This window comes from Carettochelys insculpta, chromosome 1 (genome assembly GCF_033958435.1).
Source record: "Carettochelys insculpta isolate YL-2023 chromosome 1, ASM3395843v1, whole genome shotgun sequence".
NCBI classification, from domain to species: Eukaryota; Metazoa; Chordata; order Testudines; family Carettochelyidae; genus Carettochelys; species Carettochelys insculpta.
In genome coordinates, this window is record NC_134137.1 from 232,268,638 (window position 1) to 232,291,108 (window position 22,471).

At 45.0% G+C, this 22,471-nt stretch overlaps 1 protein-coding gene across 1 annotated transcript in view; it reads right to left on the minus strand.

Annotated features, from left to right (window-relative positions):
• Positions 1-2,003: 2,003 nt before the first annotated feature.
• CASP2 (caspase 2) overlaps positions 2,004-22,471 on the minus strand; it is a 30,676-nt gene continuing 10,208 nt past the window's right edge. The window contains exons 3-11 of the mRNA XM_074983624.1: positions 21,834-22,001; positions 20,853-20,934; positions 14,114-14,208; positions 13,480-13,656; positions 11,633-11,761; positions 11,300-11,390; positions 5,622-5,771; positions 5,363-5,472; positions 2,004-4,115 (exon numbers count right to left, since the gene is read on the minus strand). Of these exons, the coding sequence (XP_074839725.1) occupies positions 3,981-4,115; positions 5,363-5,472; positions 5,622-5,771; positions 11,300-11,390; positions 11,633-11,761; positions 13,480-13,656; positions 14,114-14,208; positions 20,853-20,934; positions 21,834-22,001 (1,137 nt within the window). The 3' untranslated portion in view covers positions 2,004-3,980. The remainder of the gene's footprint in view (positions 4,116-5,362; positions 5,473-5,621; positions 5,772-11,299; positions 11,391-11,632; positions 11,762-13,479; positions 13,657-14,113; positions 14,209-20,852; positions 20,935-21,833; positions 22,002-22,471) is intronic.

The window sequence follows — 22,471 nt, forward strand, 5'->3', positions numbered from 1 at the left end:
ACGGCTCTTCATGGATGCCCCAAACCACAGTAGCCTTTTTCATCTTACACATCGCTACTCTCTTTCTCCTGCCAGGCTCCACAGGCTCAGTGCTTCCCACATTTCTCTCTGCTCTTAAATAACTCTATTGTGTTATTTTTGCTGGACTGAATTTTTCCAAGTTAAATCATTTTTATCTCTAATCTGCACAGATTGCTTTAATTATTTCCAGGCCCTCAGTGCTGATTCTAACTCCTTCCAATTTAGTCTCCTCTGGGAGAAGCAGAAGAGAAAGGTAAATATTCTCCTTAACAGTGGCTCCCATTCACTACCTGTTGCACAGCAGATGGGAAGCAGCATACTTTGACCCCTGGGGATACTGTCATGGACTGCATACATTGTCGTGGCCCCTTGAAGCCCTGTGCATTCAGACACTAGGTGGTTTGAAAAGGGCTAGTTCTAGATTGCTTTGAAGGATAGGCAGCAGCACAGCTGTACAATGGAAAAATCTGTTCAGATGGACAGAAATGACATAGGAAAATGAAGACATTGACTGCAGTATAGAGGATACAGCAGAGGCACACAAAGCGACAGGCTGCGTCACAAAGGTAACTAGCAAACCCTGTTGGTGCCTGGTGAAATCCAGCAGCCCGGCACTATGGCAGCCGCTGCTAAGTACGCTGGGGGCTCTGCTCCCGTTCTTTTCCTTTACTTGAAGGATTTTGTTTTGTTGGGATGAGATCAGACTAAGCTACTATGGTACAGTGGCAACAGTCCACTATATGGGAGATGTGTTGCTGAGACCACTGCTACTTGATCCTCTTCTGAAGTTTTCTTCTTTGACCTGGGAAACTTTTAGTGATGTTGTCAGTTACATCAATTCATTGCTGCCTGGAGGAGAAGCTGTTTTACAACAGCTTCCCTTCCACCTTTACCTCTATTAACCTTTATAGAGATGAGAAAAAAAGTTCAGAATTTTCACAACTGTCATGCATTCACTAATTCTGTTAGGGAAGAAGGAGATGGTGTTACTTTCACTCTAGAATTCTTTTCACCTGCCAGATTTGTAAAAGGCCTATTTACAGGAACTCCTTGAGTTATCATCAACTTACTCCTCGGTGTCTTCTTTTCCCTCATAGCCTTAATGGATCCTTCTAGTTTTACTTATTTAATGTATATCAAATCTTAGCTGGAGTGCTTAACTACTGTATCTCCCACAATTCTCCACTTAACTTCTGCACTGCTGGACTTTATATTATTCCATTCCACTTCAATCTCAAATTTCTTTACAAAACCTCGAAAACTAGGCAGGGCCCAAGACAGCAGAGGAGACAACAATGAGTGTTTCTGAGGCAGACGGAGGAAATGGCTCGTTAACTTAGACAGTTTGTTTATGAACTCTTTGTTGCTCAGTTACAGAAACTTCTCTGAAGAAGACTGGCTTCTTTTTCACTAGTGATGAGATTGGGTTTATCCACTTCAGCCACCTATGCCTGCCTCTCTGCAGCCACCACATGGCTTCCCAACGATACTGCACTGTTGCCCCATGCACGCATTGTACTTACACTAAAAGCATCAGACAGGGAGATGTCCATTAGGGTAACCTTTATGATGCCCACTGCTATGAAACTGGGTGGCCATGGAGAAAAGAGGCTATTAAAACCCCCCTCTAACCTATATTCTTTCCTCAGTGTAGTTAATTCTCATAAACAGACTCCGTGAGATTTTCCAGAACCTGATTCCATTCACACTTTATCAGGCACATCCACACTCAGGCTGATCACTGCTATAAGGAAGTCTGCATCACACCACAGTCCCACTGTTCCTCAGTTGGACACACTCCCTACGTAGAAAGCCTGGGCAAGAGTGCAAGAACACAACTCATCCAGCCCCACCAAGCTCAGTCCCTGGGCACTGTAGCACAGAACCTCATTCATAACTCTTGTCATATACAGGCTCTATTATGGGGGTAAAAAACCGGCAGAGCAGTGTTCCAGACAGGAGACAAGGCACAGATATAACCAAATAAGAGCTGTATATTTTGGCATCTGGAGGCTGTACATACAAGCATACAAAAAAGTATATACGAAAATGGCAGTGACATTGAGACCTGATGCAGCACTACTGGAGTTCTCTTCACCAAGCTGAGAGGTGATGCTGGACTGGCACACACACATTGCACAACACTGCATTACCTCCGAGGAGGGGGCACTCAGAGGAAAACTTTTCATCCAGAGAGGAAATGCCCCGAGTAGCTATCTTGAGCTCCAGGATAAGGTGCCAGCTGGCAGACACAGTCACTGGTATTCTGTCCCTCAGCTGCATGCAGCATAGCTCTTAGTGAAAGAATACTGCCTTTGTATCTGCTGGGCAGAGAGAGAAGGACAGACAACCAGACTTCTGGCCTCCCTCCAGATCCATCATCCTCTTTGTGTATTCTCAATTTAAAAAAAAAAAAATATATATATATATATAAAAACCTATTCCATAATTTTTTAAAATAAGAGCGACCCTGGGAAAAGGAGACCCAGAAAAGAATCCAGAAGAGAAGCTGCTAACATGCGTGCTCTGGAATTCAGACTCTAATCCAGCACTCCTGGGCTCTGGCTACCACAAAACTCATTAGAGGACAACAGAGAAGGTGCAGGATGGCTTTCTGTCTCCCTGATCACAACCCAGGGCAGCTCCTGGAGTGGGAAACAATTACAGTACTGGAAATGAGGCTGCACAGATTCCAACAGATGGCATATCCTACTCCATCTTGGCTCTCTGACCGGTCCTTTGTGGTGGCACTAAGCAGTGAACAGGCAAAGATCTCTAGTTGAACATAGCTGGAGGGACAAAAGTTCTTGGGGGAGAGGATGAGGTGTGTGTGGAAAAGTGAGGCTGAATTCTGAAACCCTTTATTTTTAACAAACTTTAAAAGCAAAGAAAATCACTGTGATGAAGAATCAAAGTGACCGACTCTTTGCAAGAAAAAAAAAAGATTCATAAATTTCTTAAACAAAAGACTAGGAATCCACTAGCATGGCACAGTTTATACTCCTGAGAAGCATGCTGGAGTATTCAAATGGTTAGAAAACGACAGCAAGGAGATGTGGCTGTGACAGAGTGGGGTTATTAAAACTGTGTATTAACTCACATTTGGAACTCCTAAGGGAAACAAGCCTGAATTTACCGGACTCAATATTTCCAAGACTGAATTAGGCTTCTAAAATAGAAACATACCTTTGCTTTCAGAGCTAGGTCAAAGCATTGACTTTTCCAGCTGATCCAATGCTATCCTATGGTACAGAACACACAGGACTTAATTTTTTCTTTTCAAACGAAGATTAATTTGTCTAACTTAGATGCATACAGGAAACAAAGCAAAAACCTTCACCATGGACTCTTAGCAGTGAGAGATTGTTTTACTGGGAGGAAGATCTCTCCTGACTTCAGGGAGGATCATCTCTTCCTGTTTGTCCTTCATAGCTGCAGACCCTGCTGCTTAGGAAACCAAGCAGAAAGCATGTTTCTTTTTGACTCTTAAAAAATTTAAAACGATATAAAAAACTTGAGCAGCAATTTATAAAAACTACGAAAAACTTATTTTCTTTAGAAACAGACCCAAGTTTTCCAACATTTGGAAAGAAAAGTTTGATTCTGATTTCACATCCCTGGCTACCAATGTTCACATGTCCTTTGATTCAGAAAGTGGTGCCACCACCGTCCTGATTCCTCTGTTGACTCTCCCAGGCTCACCATCTTAAAGTGAGATGAGCCAGTGGAACCTTAAGGTTTTAAGCTTTGAACTGAGCTGGGGGTCACCAACAATTGCCAGATTTTCCCAGACAGAGAAAAGTTGGCGAGGATTCACAGAAACAGGGAGAGCGCCCAATGTAGAAGGGACAGTTCCTGTTGTGGACTGCGATAACATATGCCCAGACAGATAGCAGCACAAATGTGGCCATCCATACAGAAGCTTTGGCAGTACAACCATCAGAGCAAGAACAGCAGTGTTAGTCCCTAGGACTATAGCCAGGGAACAGGTACAGGTCTCGACAGAGCGTGCTACAGTACTCTGACATCTCCTTACATCGGTGGAAATCTGTGCCAGGAGCATAGCCTTCTCGCTGCTTGATTAGTCTATTCACCTGATGGGGGGAAAGAAAGAGCAAACTTTGAAAAACAGACAGACAGAAGTGACACAAACCCCAACGAACAGATCAACTCCAGCCCCTGGCGCTCAGTTAGAGGCACCACAGAGAAGTGATTCTAGGGAGCTTTCTCATTTAAGCAGGAGGCTCTATAATGATAGATGAGAGATGCCTATAAGAGGCTCTGCCATGGGCATTCACAGCAGGAGGTACTCTTGAGCAGTGGCTCTCAAACTTATTTGATTGCACCCCTCTGTCTGTAGTCATTTGTGCTCCTGTGCTGGATTTACTCTTTTGGGGCACAGGGCTACCAGATTTTGTGGGATGTGGCTAGAATTAGTGGATTAGTGGGTGGGAGGGGCTGTGGGTTGAGATGGGAGGGTAGTTGTGGTGTGGGAGGGGGTGAGGGCTCCAAATGCAGATGGGGTCTCAGGAATGAGGCATTTGAGATGTGAGGGGGAGGGAAGGAGGACTCCAGGCTGGTGCAAGGGATTTGGAATCTGGGAGCGGGGCTCAGGGCAAGAGGTTGGACTTTGAGTGCAGGGTCCAAGTAGGAGTTTGCAGGATGGGGCTCAGGGTGGGGGTACAGAAAGTTGGGTTTGGGAGACCGTTAAGTGCATAATGATTCCACATGCCATGCTCATTTGCAGCCCATGGAAGCACGAACTGCAGCCAATGGCAACTGTGTGGAGGGTGGGGAAGCCACCGAGTGAGGGCAGTGCCAGGACTCAGTTTCCTGGTGAGGTGCTTGCCAGGGTGATGCGGCTCCAGCATGTGTGTTATCAGTATCTCTGCCTGTGTCTTCCTAGCAGCACACAGAGCTACCTCACTCCCCCCAGCACCTCAAGCCAGAGAGAGCCAGCCTGGAACGTAGCATGCATGGGCTTTAGGGGCTGCAGCCTGGGCCCCCCTACTAAGCTCAACACCCTGAGCTACAGCCCCAAAAGCACCATCATAATCTGGTCCTGCCTGTGCAATGCTCACAAGTACACATACTGCTGCCCAGATCTGAAAGCAGAGCCGAGAGTAGCAGCTGCTGGCCTGACATTGGCACCCTCTGCTGCCAGCAACACTGCCTTCAGAGCTCCTTTCCTAGAGCTTCTCACACATCCCCAGAACACATTCTGCACCTTTCCCAGGGCACAAGCAGGAGCACTCTTCTGTGATCAGCCCAGTCCTGACAACTCAAAGCATAAGACACTGCAAGAACCAAGTGAATGTAGGAGAGGGGAGTCCCAGCTTACCTTCACCAACATGTCAGCCACATGCGTGTTTTGAGACTCTTCAGCAAACACGGTCGTGAGAGCTTCAATATACCAGGATCCACGTTTGGTGTTTCGCATGGCAGCTGTGCCTGAAAACAGAGTGTAACAGCTCAGGGCGAAAACAGAGAGATTCAGAGAAGGAAGTCTTGAGGGGACACACAGAGGGGAGCTGCTCAAACTCAGAGGAGGGCCACCACGTTTAATACCCTCACAGGTAGCAAGCCACCCTCCCCGATACCTTTGAGGCAGGCATAGCCACAGATCATGTCAGAACGCGTGGGCAAACGTAGCCTGGGATTCTCCTCCTTGTTAGCATCACTTTCCTCACAGCCTGGAGAATCAGCGCGCTCCTTCCCATCCCTCTGATCCACTCCTCGGTCTGTCTCGTCTGAAGGGTGGTAGGTAAAGAACCAAAAACAAAGACCGGGAAAGAAGTTACTTCCAACCCTGTTGTACAGTCTCCCTGTATTCCACCCAATCACTGAGCCCTATCTGCTTGTCTAGTGCTGGCTCCCTTTGTTCAGGACCCAAAGTCACAGCTCTTAGTGCAAAAATCTTCTCTACAGCTCCTGAATTTCTGTATCTGTGTTTTACCAAATTTCACCACACAATCTTTTCCCTTGCCTATAACATTTCAACTCCCCTTTCCTCCTCCACTTGGTTTGCTGGTGACTAATGGAAGCAATAGTAACTGTTAATATAGATTTGACTAAGCCCACACTACCATAGTTAATTTAGTAGCGCTGCTGCAGTACCATTCTTGCTCAATACCTATCTATTACAGAAGAGCAGTGCTATACTATAGTGCTGTCAGCTTGATGCAAATGAGTGATCTCGAAAAAACAAATGGCTGTTTATTTGCATATTCATGTCACTAATCTGCATATCCACACAAGATTGCATTGCTGGCACAAAACAAGCGGTGTAGATGTGGTTCTGACAGCAAAAGCCCCCTTTGTCGGAAGCCCCTTATCCCTGATTTTCTTCCAAGCATAAGGGGCTGCCGACAAAGGGTTTTTTTGACAGCAGAATCACAACTACACTGCTTGTTTTCTGCCAAAAGCAGAACCATTATTTAAAAATTAGGGCCTCTGTACTGGATGAACAGATGGAGATAGCAAAAAGTGCTAGCATACAACTCATTGCATTCACCTCTACACAACTAAAGGTGACCTGAAAAGGAAAAAGTGGTTCTTTTTCAGTTCTAATAGTGCATGAAGACTGAAGGAATTTTGGTTTTCTTTTCTTCCACTCCTGCATGTTTTCTACCTCAGAATTTTCAGGAATATGAAGTCTGGTGTTTTCCATGCTTTTTGCTAGGAGCCTCAGCTCTGAACTGGAGGCTGTCTTGGCACTTAAATGAAAGGAGCTGGAGGAGAACACGGGAACAGAGATTGCCACACTGACTCAAACTTAAGATTCGTTTAGTCCAGCACCTCTTCTGACAGGCGTCATCTCCAGCTACTTCAAGGGAAAGAATAAGAACATCTCAGCAGGTAGATGGGAGATAAGGTGCCCTCTACACTAGGTCTCATGCAGGTGAGAACTTAGTTTAAGAGCATGTCTGTACCACCAAGTTTTGTTGGCAAAATTTGTGCTGAAACCCAGAAGCTGACAAAACAAAAAAGTCACCAGAGGGTGTTCACACTTGCTCCTTCTGTCGACAGATCACGTCCCACATTGGGGGGGGGGCGGGAAGGAGGAGAGATCATCAACAGTGTGAGCAATGCACTGTGAGTACGCATCCCCCAATGTAGTGTAGTGGGAAGGCAGAGCTGATCCCTGCACATCTTGGGATTCCCTCAGAATTCTCCCACAACATCCTCAGCTGCAGGGAGTGGCATCATGAGTAGCCCTGTGTGCTCTCCATGCTGAGGAATGTCAAAACAGAACAGCAATTTGCCTCCCTCCTGCAGCAACAGAAGTCTGCCTGCTTCTGGGTTCCAAGTACAGGGCAGAACAGGAGCAGCCCAATGATTTGTTCTTTATTTATTTCCCAAAGGGAGCTGTTCACTCATTTACCAGATACCTTCCAGAGCTTGGGAAGGCGAAGGGCACATCCCTGCAGGGCAGCAGAGATGTCAACTCTGAACACAGCCATCATGGCAGGTATTGGGGGGATACTGGTGGAAGCCAGTTCTGTTGACAGAACAAACAGCAGAATCTACACTGGCACTTAGTTGACAATAAAGGGAGGGGAAAAGAAAACAAAAAGCCTTTTGTGAGGATGGAAGATTTTGTCATAGAAATTGGGTGTTTCCCCCTACAAAAGTCCCATTGAAGTGTGAATGCTCTCACTGTTTAGGTCGCCAGAAGGCCATTTTTGGTGACAAAACTTGGTAGTATAAACACGCCACCGAGCTCTGGAAGGGATATGAGGGCATCAGTCGAGAACTGTACATTTGTATGGATACTCACAATAACCAGTCTCCTTTTGGATGCTGGCCACACTGACTTCAAATGACAGATGAAGTCCAAACAAAGTGTTTCTTTACTGGGCGAAATTTCACACCTTTAATGTATTGAACTGTCCTGTTGCTCTTTTGTAATGAGCCAGGAGAACAGTGTTGCTCACTCTACTTTTGGCAGACCAGTAACTGCATAGGCGTATTATGTGCCCTGTTGTCCCCTTTTAAAGTAAACCATCCCAATCCTGATAGTCTCTTCAGAGGTTTTTCCAGGTCCTTGACCATGCTCATTGCTCTTCTCTGACCCGCCTCTAATGCTCAAATATCCTTTTGGAGATGAGATGACCCAGTGCTGAACACAGTATCCAAATGAGACCACCCCAGTGATTTAAGAAGATGCACTGTAACACTCTCTGTATGATTCTATATCCCATTCTTCATATGCCTGAGTATTTCTTTTCCCCTCTTTTAAAACCACAGTTGCACACTGAGAAGAGTTAATCACTGAAATGTCTATAATGCTGCCTAGGTCCCTTTCCTGAATTGACATAGCTAATTTAGAACCCTGTAAGGCAGAGAAGTAGCTTACATTTTTCCCTCTGCTGCACATTAGTTAGCATTTATCAACACTGAATTCCACTGGCTATTATGTTACCCATTCCTCTATCTTGTTTTCTCCCAATTATAAGGTCATTCATTTACACTAAGCAGATCTTACCAAAACCCAGAAAAACAAAGAATTTAAACTAAAACATGCTGTCTACGTATTGCCATAGGTTAAATATCACTAGATCTCTAAAGACCTCCTGCAAGAATATGTTAAGATGAAATTAGATATTTCAAATGGAAAAATAAAAGTGAGGAGGAGAGGGGCTGGAGGACATCCTTTAAAACAAAAAGAACCATACAGAACTTCTTTATATAAAAAAGCATTTAAAAAGAGTACAAGCTCTTTAAAAAAAAACAAACTTTTGTGGTAACAGATGAATTTTCACTTGTGTACAGAAGCGCATCTGCTGTCACAACACAGGGAATGTTATCACACTACAATGTTACTGCATGTGGTTTCTACCTGGACTACAGCATAACACTAAGCTTTTATGACACTTAAAAAAAATCTGAGTGCCACTTTGCCCAAACGTACTTATTTGAGGCCGAGATAGAAATTTTTATTTCCTAGATATGGGAGATTTTCCAAATCTGAATCATATTCACCATATTCAACTGGTTGACTTAGGTTTGCTCACACACCTGCACCTCTAGATGTGAGCTTTCATACCGAAAGGAAGATGTGTGAGGAACTTTAAAGCAACTATGAAGTGTACAGTCTCGAACACTCATCTTCTGTCTTCACTATCACTGACACAGATAGAAAGACAACACGTACAAGAGATGCTCTACAGAGAGAGACTGTGTTAGACTGCATCGGAGCAGCAGGGCTAATGAAAGTCAATTGCTTGGGAAGGGTCTGCATGCTGTAGAACCATGCTGTAGTTACAAAAGGACCAAGAAGTGATCAGCACAGAGAAGAGGTAAGTGTGGTGGGTACAGCAGAGTAGAGAAAAAGGAAACCACTCCAGGATTAAGAGAAGACTGGAAAAAGGGTAGTGGGACCAGTAAGAGACTATGGCCTTGTTGACACAGGTGGTAGCATGAGGGGTACATGTAATATTATTCTTGGGGGAGTTCCATGCCAAACAATTAAACGATTCTGTGCACAATACTTAAACATGTTGCATATTTTATTTGTGAAAATAACACTATAATCACACCAGTTTCAATTATTTTGCTAATTTATTTCAAAAAGGAACAGCAAGTACGTCCCACCATACAGACCAAATATATATTTTTTCCTGTTTTTTTTAAAATAGGTTCTTACTAGGCATATTAATAGAGACCTTAGAGTAATTCATTTAAATTATAATACAGAACTGTATTTCTTACACCTGCCAGAAGCAGTGCAAAGGCTTGGGGGAATTAGGGGTAACTGAAGAACTGAGGAAGAGGAAAGGATCCTGGAGTGAACCTGGCAGATTGTTGGTGTGGCTGGTAGAAGTATGTATATGTTTGTGTGTGTGTGTGTCGGGGGTGGGGACTGTTTGGGACTTGGGGAGTCTCCCTCATGCGGACCCTAGCTGACCACATAGGGTTATGGCTCTCATTCATATCTGCTGCTGTCCTGGCATCCACCCATCCCCAGAGTTTCTGCAGCCTCAGTGCTCCTGAGGAGTCTTCCCCATAAGCTGCGCTTCTGCAATCACTCAGGAGAAATTCAAATGCCACACACCTGATTACCAGAGTGCCCATAGCTCTGTGCACACAAAGAATCCCCTCCCCCACCCGCCCCAGCCCCCAAATATATTCTGCGCCTGATGTACTGCAGTACTCTTTGTGCATCAGAAGCCACTGTGGCACCAGACCAGCAAGCTGCACTCATTGTGCTGGGCTGTTCTGGTGCCACAGCAGCTTCTGGTGGGCAAGAGGCAGAAGTGCAGCACTTCTGGGGCAGAAAGCATTTTCTGGAGTGTGGGACGGGAGGGCCACCAAACTGCATGACTCATGAATTCTGTGCAACACTTGAATTCCCCTAGAAGCAATGACATATAGCTGTGACAAGCAGGCTGCAGGGTATGGCAATGAAAGGCAGAAGAGAAAGGCTCCATCAGCTCCCCCGACAGAGCCTTTCCCAGCTGCCTCCCCCACATGAACCTTTTCCTGCTGCTTCAGGCTTTCATGGTGGGTATCGTCTCCAGCAGCAGAACATTACACAGTCAAAAATAAGAGGTATTGCTTGGGTGTGTAGTGAGCCACGCAGGGTATATACATCCAAACGCTCAGGCACCTAAGCAGTGACCCACCAGTTTCTCTATTTAGAAGTATGCTAGAGGAATGGGCAGTGAATGTACTCTTCACTCTACTGCTGTAACTGTACACAGAGCCTTTGAATCGAGCAAGGAAAGAACCTCAGGAACAAGCAGAGACAAAGAAGTGGGAAGAAACATGGATGAGGGTTTGGGGATGAAAAGGGAATAGATAAAAGGACAGGGCTCCGACACTAGAAAAAACCAGCTCTGGGAGCACAGGACAGAGAAAAAGGAAACAACAGCTCTCCAGGACACAGGGGAAATATAAAGGCTTTCAGACAAGACTCAAGAGCATAAATGCATCACTCCATAATGCACAGGGGTTATGGTATCATTATATGTCTTTATGCCCCCATGCAGGCAATTCAGGCAAGAGAAAACCCTAAGTGGGAGTGCCATCATGGAACTTGCATTCCCAGGGCACTATGGGGTCTGTGATTCAATGCACGCACCCCATGCAGAGTGAGAGGCACTTACAGAGCAACAGAGATGGTGGCAACAGCAGGGTAGAGGGAGGTGAATGTGGGTTCCGCTTACACCTGAGAGAAGCAAAGAGGAGAGGTGATAGCAAAGTGTGTGTGTGTGCGTGCGTGCGTGCGTGCGTGCGTGTGTACCTTGCCCTCACAATCCTTAACATCACTCACCTCCGCGACAGGCCTGAACAAAGAACATTTTGGGCTTGTTCTGCAGATACGGGCAGTTTGCATTATCAAAGAACCTGAAAATCTCCTGCAACTGTGAGAAAAAGAAAGAGAAGACAGCTAAACATATCCCCTTTGTGCACCCCGCTCATTACCTCCCAATCTCCCACAATTCCCATTTATGTTCCTTGCATGCAATTCTTCTCAGTGGTATGAGTTCTCCACCACTGCACATGTGCTTCCAACCTTCCCATCACCTGCTTGCCCTGCTAATATTCCTCCTCCCCAGCACTGCTTCCTAAAGCTATAGGACTGATCAAATATGTAGGAAGGTACCTGCAGTAACTTGCCATCAACTCCATAAATCCCACCCTCAATGCCATGTGAGAGTAGGGCCACAATGCAGGAATCCACATCTCGGTGAGCTGGCTGCTGAGAGAACCTCTGCAATTCCTCCTGCATCTCCTGGAGGGAGAGAAACACACTCAGTTGTCCCTTCAGAAAGGGAAACAATGGAGCCAAGTGATACTCCTGGGGGAATTCTGTGTATGCAGAATTTGTACAGACATCAACGGCTTTTGTGTAGAATTGCCATTTCCCCCACAGAAATGAGCAGCTGGCCATCCGCAGGGCCTGCTGGACCTAGCACAGTGCAGCTAAAAGTAGAAGACACTGCCAGGGAAGGAGGAAAGAGTAAGAGGATTCCTGGCAGCTGCAGTTCTCAGCACACCCCGAAGAAAGGAGACAGTGTGCAGGAGATGCCACACAAGCCCAGGATCCAGCATTTGCCTTTTTCTCATGGGCTTTGGTAGGGAGGAGATGCGAGTGTTTGGGCTGGGGGAGGGCCTGTAGCTGGGGTGAGAGCAGAGAGGATATGGGTGCCTGATCTTGGAATTGCCCATCAGCTGAATGTGTACATTGTAACAGACACAGTTGCTGATGGTATTTTGAAACAAACTACCAAAATAATTGAAATTGGTGTGATTATATAATATTGTTTTCACAAGTACAATATGCAGAATTTTAAAATGCTGTGCACAGAATGTTTTGTAATGAAGAATTCCTCCATGAATAAAGAACTGCAAACCTAATTCAAGGAGGAAGAGAGAGAGGTATATTCTAACCATCGCAAAATGCTCTTTACTTCATACATAAGAATCCCAAAATGTTTTGCAGGCTCTACACAGAAATCATTCAACCAATTGTCTTAAGGGTGAGGCACATCCATTTAAGAGAGAAGAAATTCCATAGACAATTACCACAGCACAGGGAACTTAGCTTGACAGAATATAATTTGCCAAACTAGAATTGGTCAGGATACTGGGGCTGCTTTTTGAATTAGTGCCCACTGTAACTCAGGTACTCACATACTAACGGTGATGAACATGGTAGAGCTGTTTACCATAGATCAATGTTTAAAAACCAAATGTAGACAAGTCCTTAAGTTTGATCTGTGACCCAGAAAACAGCTTCTGGAGCAGCACAGCACCCTTCATTGGGCACCATTTAGTTCATTTAGCTGAACAAGCAATGAAGAACAAGTTTGTTGGGGACGTAGATGTCTCCCAGCAAGACCAAAGGGCCTGGAAGTCCAGAGATCTCGATTTTAATAGAGCCTCTAATCTCACTTGCCACCAGACTTTGTGCAAGTCACTGTAGTTTCACCATCTACAAAATGAGCTTGTCCGCCATACTCTCACTGTGAGGCTTAATCAGTGAACTTCTCTGAGGGTCTACAAGATCCCCAGAGTGCGGATTACTTTACCAGAACAACAAACAAACCCAACATCATGACCACCATCCTTCTTAACGTTAAAATTAAGCTTGTTAGGATAAATGTTAGGGGGGAAAAAAAAAAAGAAGTACTACAACTGTAGTTAAACCCCCTCCTTTATTACTGAAGAGTACAACAGGGGTAAGGGAACATCCCTAATAAGTGGCATCCTTCACAGACCATATATTCTCTATCACAAATATTTACATGGAAACATTAGACTTTCCACATAGAGGCTTTCAAACATTTTGATATTGTCAACCAAATCCTAATAAAGTGATCGTCTGATTGACACTTCCCCTTACCAGACCCATCCACTGATTCTCAGCTTGTCCCCAGAAAATGTATTCCAAGACACCAACGAAACAGATAAAATCCCACTCTCTAGGCTGCAAAGAAACTTCCTCACCCGCCCAGTTAGATCATGCAGAACAGTCACCCTGTAGCCAAGGTGCTTGAAGAGTTTCTCCAAAGCAATGTAGTCCACATCTCCACCTGAGCGGAATTCCAAGTCCTTCTCACTGCTGAAATGCACGTTACTGAGCACAAATGCCAGGCCCCGAGGCTGTGATATCAGCTTATATGCCTGTTAAGAACGCAATAAGACAGAAATAGGTGAACACAGCTATGCAGGACAGGAAATAGAGTCATAGGGTTTACACACACATACACACTCTCCCCTTTATTGTGATGAGGTGTGCAAGACATTTGTGGCACAAGAGATGCTAGAGTACAGACAGAGAACAGAGTACACGTACAAAGAGGGACATAGTAGAACAGCTGTCTCAAGAAGTTCCAGGGCCAGGTGCCTATAGCACAGAGTAATGACACTCTTCCAAGATTTTCTTGGACTCTTGCTGGCAGGAAACACAGGAGCTGGAAAATGGCTGGTGACGCCTTCAAATGACATATGTATCTATGGCCCTCAAATGCGTTTTGCTTCACTCAGCCTGCCTGTAGAGTGCTTTTGTCAGCTGTCCCATCCAGCCATCCCACCTGTAGGGATGAGTACTCCCTCAGTTCTTTCCTTATCAAATACTCACCATGTGCTTGTGAGCATGATAGAATTCTGGGGTGCATGACCTCACTGGAGCATAGGGAGGACCATCTCCATTATCTAAGGAATGCTCAGTCAGCTCTGTTTGAGAGATACAGAAATCAACAATGAACAAAAGAGCTGGCAGCAAAACATAGCTAAAAATGAAACAGTTACTCGGGCAGAATATACAGCATTTCATGTATTCAAAAACACTGCACAAACCTTAACTAGCTACTGTTAAAGTGGGGTTCTACTCTGAGATGTTTCCACCCATCTCTCATCCAGGAGACCAGCCCCTTGTGAGTATTTTGGGTCAGCTCTGTAGCATGAATGAGAAGTTATTACTGCTTCAATTACTGTTCACTCTGCACACAGACAATATTTCTCAGAAAAAGGAACTGGAGGCTATTGCTTCTTGTGCATCAACAAAATTGTTTACCAAGTTGTAATCAGTGACATCCATGCAAACTCACTGAAGATAAATGGCTTGAGAACAAGTGACAGTTTGATTTGTCAAGCTGGGATTTCTCCATCATCACGACTAATAAAGCTGCTGCAGGCCAATTATGCCTTCAGTGACACTCACACAATCCCACTGTTTTTAACAGCTCTTGTACCAGTGTAATTAACTGGAACTGCACAAACACAGAAGGGAACCTACATCATTCCTTCTAAGCTATGGTGTTTCTGCAGCGGGAGAAAAAAAAAGCAGTATAATATTTTTAGTCACTGAAATATACACAACTGAATACATAGGAAGAAGTCCTCTAAGAAGAGATCATTTTTAGTCACTTTTCGGTCACCTACAAATGGAAAGGGACCCCAAGGGTCCCACAGAATCTGCTGCCATAATAGTGGGAGTAGGTAAAGTGTATTTTTTTGCAGATGGGATTGAATGCGCCAAAAAACCTGATTGTGGTAATTGGATGAGAGATTCAGTGTTCTCAAGCAATTTACTAAGAGTAGCCTATTCATGAGATGGCTAAATATTTCTGCTCAGTTTATCTTCCTTGCTCCAAATCTAGTGTAGTACATCAGTTCAAGTCCAGTCAGAGAATCACACTCACAGATTTTGTTGTTCTGTGATGTCTCATGCTGCCACTGTTTTATTAGTGCTGTGCGCAGTTTTGCTGTTAAATGTTTTTCCAAAAGCAGTGTTAATCCTGACATACAAATAACTTAATTGGTTAGGTATCAAATATCTAAAAATGGCGCTTAGGTGGTTTAAAAGAGTACTTTTAAATGGGGTTTAAAATTCCAGGGTTCTTTTTATAATCATTAAAATGTCAGCTCCTTTTAAAAAGACAAAAGTGGGGTGCAATTCATCTTGACTTTCCATGAGAGGTACACAGAACAGCGGTGTGTCAATTAGAATTTCAGCAAACGCAAAGAAAGCTTTTTTTTTTTTTTTAAATGAAAGGCTTTTTAACTCTTAAATTTAAGCAAGGGGAGAAAGAGATGATGTCTAATATAAGCTGACTTTTTTTTTTTAGTAGCATGAGAGAATCTGTGTTTCTTGCAGGATCTAAGATTTTCATGGGTGGAATAAATATGCAGTAAACAATGCAGAAGCAGGACTACGTACTGCAAGGTGGGATGGAAGAGGGATAAGAAGAAATAGTCCTGTGCAGGGCACAAGCTGGTCATATTCCTCAGCACACTGTTTAGTCCTGATTATATTGCACATGTCCCTTTCCCCCAGAAGGATGAGGCATGCTCCCTCCAGTCCAGCCTACGGAGGCAAAACGGGATTCTCCTTGTAATTGCTGCCCCTGCTGGTCCATGCCATAGAATCATAGAACAATAGAGCTGGAAGAGACCTAAAAAAGCCATCAAGTCCAGCCCCCTGCTCTAAGCAGGACCAAACCCATCAGATCAACCCCACCAGGGCTTTGTCGAGCTGAGACTTAAACACCTCCAGGGATGGAGGCTCCACTACTTCCCTGGGTAGACCATTCCAATGCTTCACCACCCTCCTAGTGAAAAAGTTTTTCCTAATATTCAACCTGGACCTTTCCAGCCACCACTTGAGACCATTGTTCCATGTTCTGCCATCCGTGATCACTGTGAACAGCCTCTCTCCAGCCTCTTTGCAGCCTCCCTTCAGTAAGTTGAAGGCTGTTATCAAGCCCCCTCTGTCTTCTCTTCTGCAGAATAAACAGTCCCAAATCCCTCAACCTTTCTTCATAAGTCATATGCTCCAGCCCCCTAATTATTTTGGTCACCCTCCGCTGGACCCTCTCCAGTGTATCCACATCCTTCCTATAATTGGGGGGCCCAGAAACTGGACACAGTACTCCAGATGTGGCCTCATCAAAGCCGAATAAAGAAGAATAATCACTTCTCTGGATCTACTGGCAATGCTCCTCTTGATGCAGCCTAATATGCCATTAGCTTTCTTGGCTACAACGGCACACTGTTAACTCATGTCCAGTTTCTCGTCCACTACAACTCCCAGGTCCTTTTCTGCAAAACTACTACTGAGCCAGTCGGACCCCAGCCTGTAACAATGCTTGGGATTCTTTCGGCCCAAGTGCAGGACTCTGCACTTGCCCTTATTGAACCTCATCAGATTTCTTGCAGCCCAGTCTTCCAATTTGTCTAAGTCAGTCTGGACCCTGTCCCTACCCTCCAGCATATCTACCTCTCCCCCTAGATTAGTGTCATCCGCAAACTTGCTGAGGGTGCAATCCAACCCCTCATCCAGGTCATTGATAAATATGGTGAACAGAACAGGACCCAGAACTGAACCTCGGGGCACTAGAAACCGACCGCCATCCTGACATCGAGCTGTTGATCACTACCCTCTGGGCCCGATCTTCTAGCCAGCTTTTTATCCATCTTACCATCCATTTATCCAATCCACATTCCTTTAACTTGCCAACAAGAATATTGTGGGAGACCGTATCAAAAACTTTGCTAAAGTCCAGATAAATCACCTCCATTGATTTTCCCCTATCCACAGAGCCAGTTATCTCATCGTAGAAACTAATCAGATTGGTCAGGCATGACTTGCCCTTCATGAATCCATGCTGACTATTCCTGATCACTTTCCCATCCTCCAAGTGCGTCAAAATGACTTCCTTGAGGAGCCCCTCCATGATTTTTCCAGGGACTGTTGTAAGACTGACCAGCCTATAGTTCCCTGGATCATCCTTCTTCCCTTTTTTAAAGATGGGCACTACATTTGCATTCTTCCAATCATCTGGGATCTCTCCCGATCTCCATGACTTTTCAAAGATAACGGCCAAGGGCTTGTCAACAACATATGCCAACTCCCTCAGAACCCTAGGATGAATTAGGTCCGGGCCCATCGATTTATGTATATTTATATTTTTTAGATCGCTCCTGACCTGTTCTTTCCCCACCAAAGGCTGTCCTCCTTCATCCCACAATGCATCACTTACTGCATTAGTCCGGGAGCTGTCTTTATCCGTGAAGACAGAGGCAAAGCAAGCATTATGTACTTCAGCTTTCCCTACATCTTCTGTCACTGGGTGACCTCCCTCATCCAGTAGGGGCCCCAAGCCCTCTCTGATCACCTTCTTGGTAACATGCCTGTAGAAACTTTTCTTGTTATCCTTCACATTCCTCGCGAGTCGCAATTCCAGTTGCGCTTTCACCTTCCTGATAACTGCCCTACATTCTCGAGCTATATGTTTATACCCCTCCCTAGACATCTGTTCCAGTTTCCACTTCTTGTAAGCTCCCTTTTTGTGCCTACATTTTCCAAGGATTTCCCCATTAAGCCAGTCTGGTCTCCTACCATATTTACTTCTCTTGCTGCGCATTGGGACAGCAAGGCGGAGTTGCCTAAAACTACACACTCAGAAAAGCATCTAATGAAGTTTGCAATGATTCCCAAACAGAATTGGATTTTAAATAAAAAGCCATATTAAAATAAGCAATGTTGACATTAAAAAAATCATTTTCCCCATAACTCCCACTTCCCAATAGATCAAGCTTAGCAAAAAACAAAACAAAACAAAAAACCCCAAACACCACATACTGACTCACAACATTATATATAAAATGAAGAATTATTAATTGTAAGATTAAAAGCATTAATAGGTATATTTTAATGGTTTATTATAGAGCATGACTGAACACAGATGAGGTAGTGATTAGGACAAGTCCTTGCTAGCATAAGTGTGATTTTTGCCAATATGGCCTTAACATAGAATTGCTTAACCTGTTTAACAGGGAATTGCTTACAGAACATAGGTGACATTGTGTTGGAAGATGTAATAAGCAACACTTAAACACAAACATAAATAAGACTTCCCCTTTCTCTGAGAAGACCAGGACAGCGTGGCATAAATTACATCACCAGAAACTGCAAAACCTGAGGCAAAAATGTTGAAGTTGGGCAACCAAAACTTACACCTGAACTACATAAAACCCAAAGAGGAGTAGTGTTAAACTCTGATGGGATAAAGATGACTTTCATCTGCAATGTAGAAGTGTATACTGAACTTAGGCCCCAAGTAGAGATGCACTGGACCAAAAGCTGGAAAAAAAAAATGGGACTGAAGGATCAGAGAAGGCAATGTCTATTAAGGAAGGTGGAAGAATTTCCCATTGCCCCAGAATGCAATTTGGGCCCAGTTACTAATTCTGTCTTGTCTGTTATTTTCTGTTTGGCATAATTTATGCCTGGACATTGTAAGTGACAATGACAATGTTTGAAATTGTATGAAAAAAGGCAAAAATAGGTTAGGCATAAATTGGGTGGATATGTGACTTGTTTCCCAACTTGTACCCCCAGCAATGACTCTTTCCTATGTGAGCTGGGACAAGCAGTGAGGGAGGCAAGAAAACTGAGGTTGGATGGGATATCCCAGAGGAGAGTGTGTGACGGAGACTCAGCATGGATGGGGCTTATGCGGGTAATAAAGACGAAGGGTGTGGACCTAAGTTCTCCATAAGCCACTTGACCATGGAACAGGCATCAAGACCCATGCAGCCATAAGGGCCTGGAGAGAGCTGTACGAACATAAAGTGCCCACGCCCCACCAGTGCTGGGCCAGGTCTCTCTGCTCCCGCGTGCTGGCCCCAACACACCTCCCCCAAACATTCCTGCCAGCTGCCTGACCTAAGAGTCTGACCTGCACCCTGCCCTTCTTGCAGTAAGCAACGCTGCTCCAAGAGCTCTCTCTTGCTGGCTATAGGGAAACAGCCCTGGCAGCAGGCTGACTGCTGTGTCTGCTGAAGGACGCAGCACACGGTGTCAGCGCGTGTACGCACACGCACACACACAGGGCAACTATGAGTAGAGTCCTCCTTGCCTGGGGCTTGGCTGAGTGTGTGGTGCTGGGAGTTGAGATTTGGGGGTGAATGGGGGATGGCAGCCTTAGCTCCAGCTCCTCCCACACCCTTCATTCACATCCTAGAGCCTGCATCTCACCCTCTGCCCCAGTCCAGAGCCCCTCCCATGCCCCCAACTCCTCATCCTCCCACAAGGCAGGTGTAGGGGGGTAAGACTTGGACTCACTCTGGGCACCACCAAAAATTATGCACACCTGCTGCTTCTGACGAGAGGTTAAAGGTGCGCAGGGCTGCTACCGCAGGGAGCGCGCTGGGGGGAAGCAGGGGGAGTCTTCTCTCCCTGCTGCAAGCCCTGGGGAAGTATACACTCCAAACCTCTCATCCCTGGCACCACCACAGCCCCAAATGGAGCCCTCCCCCCATACTCCAAACTCTCTAGCCCTACTCCCACCATATATCACCTCCATATTAGTGTGCATAAAAAAATTCATTCTGCACATGGATGTAAAAATTACAAAGGGAACACTAGTGGGGACTAGAGCAAAGGGACTAACGTTTCCTGTTAGTATCACAATGGCTGGGTCTACACTATCCCAAAATTTCAAAATGGCCAGCAGATAGGGATAAGGGGATTTCGAAGTTGCTGGGGGTCCTTTCGAAAGGAGCCCCATCTGGACGAGCCGCGTCCACAGCTGCTGTCCACATTTCGAAGTGCCACAGCTGCCGCCATTCTAATGAGGTGCTGAATATGTATTTCAGTGCTTCATTAGTAAACTTCGAAATGGCCATCTGCATGGCCATTTCGAAGTTTTGGCAAGTGTAGGCACAGCCAATGTGTTTGTAATTTAACTCTGGCTGGGTCTACACAAGCCCCTTCCTTTCGAAAGGTGCATGTTAATGAGCGGGTTCAAAAGATGCTAGTGAGGCGATGCAATGAATATGCAGTATTCCATTAGCATAATGGTGGCCACAGCAATTTGAAAATGCAGCTTTTCGAATCGCGCACTGCATGCGGAGACGGGACCTTCCGAAAGGACTTCCTCTCCCCCGAGTTTTCAAAAGCCCTTCTTCCTATCTGGTGATCGGAAGAAGGGCTTTCGAAAACTGGGGGCATCCTTTTGGAAGGTCCCGTCTCCACATGCAACACGCAATTCGAAAAGGCGTACTTTCGAATCTCTGCAGCCGCCATTATGCTGATGGAGTGCTGCACATTCATTGCAGTGCCTCATTAGCGTCTTTTGAGCCCGCTCATTAACATGCCCCTTTTGAAAGGAAGGGGCTCACATAAACATAGGGTCCATCTCCTTAAACATGATTAAAAATTGACATTTGCAGCCTTTTTTAAATATGTGACTATAACATTACGTGACCCACTGAACTAAATCCATAGAGCACTCACACGCCATAGATCTGTAACTTATTTTACTGTTGTCATGGTTAGCCTCTCTCTTCTGTGCCTTCCATGAATTACTCACCACCAAACCAGCGTGGTCTCTTTGGCAACAGGCAGGATTCACGAACTGAGAATGGGACACTTGACTCACTATCCTGGCCCAGCTGCAAGAGATCAGACAAACCCATGGAGTTTCCAGTTGAAGATCCCTGATAATCTGTGCAGTACAGAACCATAAAGGATAAATAATTGAATAGAAAGCTTTCAACCTTTAGATCACCAACTCTGATCCATAGGTAAGTCAGGAGAAATGGATGGCTCAAGAGAATTAACTGGTTCTCTTTAAATTTAAGATTTCTTCCCCTCCATGCTCACTTAATCCCGCCTGCATGCCCTTTAGCGATCTCTCTCTGCACAATCAGGGTACCTTCTCTATAGGCCTCACTCAACTTCCCCACTCCAAAAAAATCCCTTCTTATAAGCTTATTTCAAAGGGGTTTCAAAATTTTCCCTAATGCTTCCCACAATCCTTGCTTCTTTATAATGTACACAGAATTCCTGAAGAGTGTTGTATTGTTATCAACAGGATATTTTGGCTCATCTTCCCCTAGTATGAAATGTTTACTGAGATACCTTATCACCTTAGTTAATATAGTAATAGCACTGAATCTCTAGCAAAGGTTCCTTTATTCGAACATTAGCCACTGTACATAAAAAAGCAAGAGCTAAAAATCCCTCCCAATCTTAACAACTCAATTTTTACCAGATCTCCAGTCAGAGAATCTTCCGGCATAGACAGGACCTAAGCTATAACGAGTTTATGTAAATCACTCCATCCACACATTCTTTTCAGGCCTTTATGCGTTTTCACAGCATATGAGCCCAATGCACATTACCCCTACATTTCTTTCTTCATCACTTACGACACTTAGGTTTCTCCCTTAAGCTCATCTCACTGCAAAAATCCAACTGTGTCCAGAAATTTCAAGATATACATTCCCCTTCATGATCAAATCTAATCCCAAATGAGTTCCATTTGCCAGATTCTGGAGTCTTCTCTGACCTTTGCAATCTCATTGCTCATGCTGGATAGGGTGTTCAAGAGCATTTTCTCCAAGTGCTGCTGTTTGGTTTCTCGCAGAGCTTCACAGAAGGCTGAAAAGGCTGTTGGGCCCCTCTTGGGCAGCAGATTGAGTAACTCCACGTTTTGGCTGAAGCCCTCATGCTTGGCCTGGATTCACAGATTGGAAAATGAAAAAAAAAAAAAAAGTTATTTATAAGTAACTAGAAAGACATGAATGTCCCAACTGATTATTACCCTTGGGTTAATAACACCTTCTTGCTCTTCTCAGTATCTGTCTGCTAGAGCAATGGTGTCTTCCTGGGGAGTTGCCATATAATTTGGCATAGGGGTCAGCAACTTGCAGCTCTTTAAACAGCCACTTGTGGCTCCGAGTGCTGCTGCCGCTGACTCCCCTTGCATCTCTGGAGGTTGCCACTGCTTCAACAACACCTGCCATTAAAACAGGATTCAGTTTTTTTGTTTAAGTGGAGTCAGCAGTGGCAGGAAGAGGAAGGTGGCAGGGGAGGGAGCCATCTGTGCACTGCATGCGGGAGAACTCTAAGGCTGCAGAAGAGCTGAGCCTTCCCTGTTAGAGCCACACTAAGGAGGCAGTAGCGGGGGGGAGCAACAGGGGAAAG